The following is a 6,458-nucleotide window of genomic DNA, read 5'->3' as shown; positions in this document are numbered from 1 at the left end:
ATATTATTGAATTTTATCTGGCCAGGGCGGCTTATTTTATATTGTATTTTTGTATTTTTAAGCTAATGTTTATATTTTTTTAATTTAAGATTATAATTATTTTAATTTATTGTTGTAAGCCGCCCCAAGGCTTCGGCAAATGGGGCAGCATAAAAATGTATTAATAAATAAATAAATAAAGGATAAATCACTCGGGTGCAATGGGGCAGGGCATAGGGGGAGTGAGACATATCCAGGGCAGCATGCGGAAGCCACCAAGCATAAAGGCATCTGAGCGGTGCCTCATTTAATACCCGAGTCCCAGCCCCACTTCCGGTCCACACTGCCAAGACTTGTGGACCTGCTGCGCCCATTCCACGGAGTAGCTGATCTGGCCGTAAATGCATGTGGCTTCTGGACTGTCGTAATGCGCTCTATGGGGGATCGCTTCCAAAGCAGTTGCAGAAGCTTCAGCTAGTCAAGACTGCGAAGGCCAGCCAAAGTGTTCAAACCCTACTTCGGTCCAGTCTTTTCACCCAGGCAGGTCTATGGCTGCCCGGCAGAAATGAAATGCAAACTAAAGGGCCAGGATGGAACCTGGAGATTAATAAACAACTGGTCAAGGAACACCTAATTTCTGTGAGCGAGTCCCAGTCGCCAGCGCCTGGTGAGCTGGGGAGGAATGGCCAGGCCACTGGAGCAGGGCGGCTATCGTCCCCATCCTCAAAAAGGGCAAGAAGCAGGCTCCTGAAAACTACAGACATCCATCCAACAAAGAAGCGTCTGCAAACCCCTGAAAGGCAGCGAAAGAATTGCTGGAAGCCAGCACAGTGTGTGAATATATGTGCAGATAAATAAATAAGTAAATAATTCAGGCAAAGGAGTGCATTCTGTGAGTGCCTGGCTAACTGCACATGTGTGGCTTCTAGGCATCCCTTTCCCAGGACGGCTTTAGTGATAAAACAGGATGGCACAGGATGGCAATGAACTCATGAGGGCAAAAGGGGCAGGAGGGCAAAGGCTAAGGGGTGAGAATTCCACTTTTTCTCTACACAATTGCAAAAGCAGCTCAGAAGAACACGGCTTCCAAGTTGGTGCACAGCAGTCCCACGAATCGAAAGACCTGTACCTGCAGAGCGGAGTATGACGCCAAAGGGCCGTCTCGTTCAGCCTCGTCCTTCCTTATCATATTTCTTCCAAGCAATAAATCGCCCGCTTGAATTCCTGCTAGACTGCTCCCGTTCTCCTCATCTGCTTCTTCAGCATCTGCTTCTGACGAATTGCTGCTACTGCTACTCCCCTGGGGAGACTGAAAATTAAATCATATATACCCAAATCCATTGAAGCTCTTATTGAACGAATAGGGTTATAAAATGCATTTATTTTAAAATAAGGGTACCTCAAATTTTAATGTCACATTCTTGACTACACCATTAAACTGTTTGTGGATTCCATTCACATTTCCTACAATGTCAGCATTATCGTAGTGATGAGTGGAGTAAAGTTCACCCAGTTTTTCTGATACTGGTGTGACATCTTCATTTTCAATAACACTGTAAAGAAAAAAACTTTCTCTATGTAACATGTTCTGTGCTGTATTATACTAATGAAATTAAAAAGCATGATTTCTACTGGACCAGATTTGAGAAGTTTCATCTACAAGTACATGGTCTGTGTTGGTTGTTTTTAATACAGCGGTATTTGTAATAGAAATTTGTACTAGGCCTCTGTCGCAATAGGATTATTTCAGACATGCGGTTTTGTATGCTATCTCAGGGGCTGCTCCCGGATTCCCATTATGCAGCTTCAAGTGCAGCTTGTTATGCGGTGCTGGAAAGGGGCAAAGGCTCAGAAATCCTCCTGCATACACAGAAATTCTCTACATTGTTTTTCCAGTTTTTATTCCAACATTTCACATTTTGCTAGAATCAAAAGGGCAGAGACACTTACAAAGGTGGCCCAGAGTTGTTGTCTGTTACAATGAGTCTTGGTCTGTCTATCTGCTGAACGGTAAAAGGGGAGGTGGATGTGGACCCTGAGCTTCCTGAAGACATACTAGGAACGTGGATTTCAGAAAAATAATCTGGAGCAGAATCCATTTGTAGCGGTAAGTGGTTGCTCTGGAGGTCATCCGTAACGGGTGAATCCATAATTCCACACATCAGGATATGGGAAAGACTGCAGTCATCACAAGTACATCTGTTCGTGAATTTAAAATCTCATAAATGTTATTGTTCAACGTTAAAGGGGCTAGCATTTTATTGTGAAATTATATCAAGCTAATATATAACGGATGCAATAATACAGTATTATCATATACTCACCTGCGCCTGTAATTGCAGTTTGGACAATCAGAAATGCTCAGCCGGGATGACAACAGGTGCCTCATTGTTTCTGTGAAGTTATTTTCTCCAGATATTGCTTTCTTGCCATTTAACTAGAATTAGCAAGAGTTTAATATATAGTACAAATTATTTACAATTTTAATGACAGTTGATAAATCAATAGAAAATATTTTCCTTTTCATTATAGCCTCAAAATGAAACGGGTAACTTGATAAAGCACACTTCGATAAATGTTGAATTGCTCCAGATTTAAAAACAATGATAAAATACTAATTTAGAAATAATGGACACTAATCTGGACATCCTAAAACGGTACCACCCATGCTTTCTTAAAAGCAAATGACCATTTGCATGGCCAGGTTGGCTAAGCATAAATTGCCTCTAGGTAAAAAGGGCTTATCAAGGCTCTTTTTTGCCTGAATTTCAGCATGTTTACCTTTGTTTTACAAACATCTACTTATTGCAGCTGTCTTCTGTGGTGCCTTTTTTTTAGCTAACAAGAGCTTGCAAATGATTGCTGATTAACTGCACCTCCCGCATGCCCTGAAGCCAAGCCATCTGAAATCTGGGAGCTGAGCTATTTGTTCATTCTTTGCATTTGAAACAAGTTTCAGCAGCTTATCTCTTTAAAACAAGCAGATGAAAACACTACAGATGTTAATGAACTCGAAGTAACCATGTAACAGTTTGCTTGCAAAGGGTCACTGAACTTATTCTGCACACATTCAAGCTGTAACTGAATCGACATTATCTGTACTTTTGAATTTTGTTTCCCTCCAGCCTCACTGTTGACACCCCTATGCATGTTCATGCTTCTGAGGATAATTCTCAGTGCCTCCACAAAAGCTAAAGCTGTAGTAAATGTGTTAGTTGTTAAAGCGTCACAACATCTATCCTGAAGACCGAAATAGGAAAAAAGGTATCCACCACCTTTTTGATCCTAATTGCCTCTGATCTATGAAAGCTTTTAAATACACCGATTGCATTTAAAGATGGGCTACACCTTCTGTTTCCAGTTTATTAGAAAGACTGTCTTCTCCTTGCCTGGACCCAGAGGCCCTTCTCTTAATCCTACCACTTTCGCAGGCACACTTGGTGGAAACGCAGGAGGGGGCCTTCCAAAGCGGCAGGTCGGTGCAGAAAAACGAGCTATGCCTGATGTACTGACTCCATGGTGATAATTTAGGAGCATAAATGAAAGCTGGAGTCGTGTAACGGGCAAGGGCTAAGCTCATTATGAGAGGCCTACTAACCTGCCTCACAACAGGAGAGGAACGCTAACATCGGCTACAATGCAGGGGAAGATGGCAAACCCTAAAAGCTCGAAGGCAAAGCAAGTGACAAGATGCTAGAGCTTGGTGGGTAACCGGAATGTGAAGAGCTGCTTCCAACGGTGTGGAGGGAGACAGGAAGAAGGCAGACAACACAATGTCCTGAAAACATTGATATGAAAATCAGAGACCTCCATAAGTAGGAAAGAAGGATCCAAGCGAAGAACTACCTTATTTCTATGAAAGACAATGTATGGCAGGGAAATTCTGAGAGCACAGAGTTCACCATAAAGATGTTAAATTTAGTTTACATTTCTCTAGGTGTCTAGCACACCGGGGAAAACATAAAATAGGACATCTTTCAGGCGATCTTCCCTCAGCCAGACATTCTTCTCATGTCTGGCCTTTACAATTCTGTGCGGAAATATTCCTTAAGCCAATCTTCCACTTTCTTTACATCCAAGGAAGCCAACAATCCTACGTCCATTCATCTGGATGCAAGCGTGGCTTGAGCATGGTGGAAGTTATTTCCAAGCAAACGTGTATCCATTCAACTCTCTGTGATCTTAGCACATAGTTTTACCTCTTCTATGAAATGCCTCTGCTTAAAAACTTCCCAGTCTTCTTTAAGAAGGTGTTGTTTTGTTTTCATTGCCACCTGGAACAAAATTAAGCTGAGTTCAATTAAATAAATGATTACACACAATATGATTTCTACTTCACTGATTTCAGGATGCTCATTTGTGATAAGGAAATGTACCAGTGTCAACTAATTTAGCCACCTAATGCCCTAAAGATATGTTAAATTATCAGGGAAAATCACATATCTGGAGGAAGAGAGAGAAAGATTGACGCATCAAATTACATGTAATGGACTTGGTTTCTACCTTGGTAAAACAAATGCCCGGTTTCATGTTCATACAAGGCTAATCCTAAAATGAAAAGCAAGTTACAAATTTAAATGTCTCTCTACTACATCCAGACAGAATGTGATAGCACTTATTTTTGACAGCTATCAAAAGAATGGATTTTTTTCCAAAACCTACCAGGCAAATTAAAACATTTTTGGGGACAGGCAAATACATGCAAACATAGAAGAAATATACAAAAAGCTACATGTATAACAAAAAGAAATGGATGTTCAGAAATACATATGCAAAAGCACAATACTAATAAATCTAGTTTAAGCAAATATCCAATTAAGCAGGGTGAAAATGTCTTCCAAAAACTTTGCAGTGCAAAGTGCTATCATGAAAAATGTTCCATTAGGGAAGTTCGTTTTAATAATGAATGGGTACCAAGTGCAAATATAATATTGGGCAAACTTAGCCATTTCTACTGTGTAATTAATGTTTCTCAGAAGCTTATCCCTAGCAAGTATGTGAAAGAATACATATGTGTCACTGAAATATAGCAAGAGGCACTGATAAATACTGAAGATGCCTCAGTTGTCTTGGTGGAAAATAGCTGACCTCTATTAAAATATACGAGCAGTTCTCAGCATACCATACTCAGTTCTTCGGGCTGATAAAATTAATGCCAATAGCTTCTGATGCCTTTGGGATTTTTCCTTAAATTTCAACATACAAAGGGAAGTAGATGCTATTGTCTTTAAATTTTGACAAGTCATCTAACACCTTGCCCTAAAAAATTGCCCTAATAAAATAATCTTACCTGTTCATCAACATAATCATCTAATCTTTTCTGGCATTCAAGCCATGCCTCAGCAACCTGCCCCATCTCCTGTTCCAGCTTGCAATATTGTTGAAGCAAGATTCTATATGTGTCTTCACTGTAAGAATCATGTGCTATTCCTAATAGAAAAAATAAGACAGCAATAGGTGAATAGCCCAAACACAAATATATTCAATTATTTAATAGTGGCAGCTAATATTTTAGACTACAAATCTTGGGCAGTTATCAAGTAAACAAATCAGAAATCTCTTGTACTGGTGAAAAACTTAGCTGTTGACACACTTAGTTGCCATATACGTTTGTTAAATGAAATTGGGACTAACTTTGCTAAACTCTTGCAATTATTGGATTGAATTAGAGTGACTCAGCATGTCAAGTCAGTTTTGCTAAACTGGGAAGGTGTGGAGCTGCAGCCAGATGTGTGTCCACATGTGCCACAGGGCTGGACTTGTAGGCCCTTTCCAACTTTACTACCACTTTGCTTTATTCTTTTCTAAAACTCACTTCTGAGACACCCCCCCCCCGTGAAAGGTTATGTACTAGATCTGACCCTTGACCTTGTGTCTCCCTTGATCTGTAATAGCAATCTACTACCTCCTGGCTTTAAATCTAGAGGTTCATTGACATATCTGGTCAGAAGAGACTGCTCTATTAAGTCTAACCAATCACTTCCAATATGCACAATAATGCACCTTCTGCAGTATTTGAACTGGCTTAACAGAAGTTATCATACACCCACTAAAATACCTAGTAGGTTCGATATATCTATTAATGAAATAACAGCAATGCTGTGATTATAATTCTTCTCAAGCAGAGGATTTCTTTCCCACGCTCAGTATGATCTGATTTCAGCCCCGTCAAGGTGGGACTCTAAAAAGGACCCAAGGAACTTGATTCACAGAGGAAAAGCATCCCCCTCCTCTCTGCTCACTTAGGTAAAATGTATCAAGCGACTTGGTAAATAGACAATTAAACCTGAGTGGCCCCACATTACAGATTATTCCAATCTATCAAATGCACTTACAAGATCAGGTCTTGAAGTATAACTGCATCAAGAAGAGGAAATTTAAACTCATACTCAGTCAGTCAGACACAGAATTTATACTGAGACACTGCTGCAAATTTCCACGCTTTCCCACAAAAGGACAAGGGGCTCATCCTCCTCTCA

At 40.3% G+C, this 6,458-nt stretch overlaps 1 protein-coding gene across 1 annotated transcript in view; it reads right to left on the bottom strand.

The window, feature by feature from the left end:
* FAM193A (family with sequence similarity 193 member A) overlaps positions 1-6,446 on the bottom strand; it is a 19,926-nt gene extending 13,480 nt beyond the window's left edge. Inside the window, exons 1-7 of the mRNA XM_044442912.1 lie at positions 6,315-6,446; positions 5,270-5,409; positions 4,179-4,253; positions 2,304-2,416; positions 1,930-2,178; positions 1,379-1,532; positions 1,109-1,288 (exon numbers count right to left, since the gene is read on the bottom strand). Of these exons, the coding sequence (XP_044298847.1) occupies positions 1,109-1,288; positions 1,379-1,532; positions 1,930-2,178; positions 2,304-2,416; positions 4,179-4,253; positions 5,270-5,335 (837 nt within the window). The 5' untranslated portion in view covers positions 5,336-5,409; positions 6,315-6,446. The remainder of the gene's footprint in view (positions 1-1,108; positions 1,289-1,378; positions 1,533-1,929; positions 2,179-2,303; positions 2,417-4,178; positions 4,254-5,269; positions 5,410-6,314) is intronic.
* Positions 6,447-6,458: the final 12 nt, after the last annotated feature.

This window comes from Varanus komodoensis, unplaced genomic scaffold (assembly GCF_004798865.1).
Source record: "Varanus komodoensis strain SLA01 unplaced genomic scaffold, ASM479886v1 scaffold40, whole genome shotgun sequence".
Lineage (NCBI taxonomy): Eukaryota > Metazoa > Chordata > Lepidosauria > Squamata > Varanidae > Varanus > Varanus komodoensis.
This window is presented reverse-complemented; position numbering and strand designations above follow the sequence as displayed.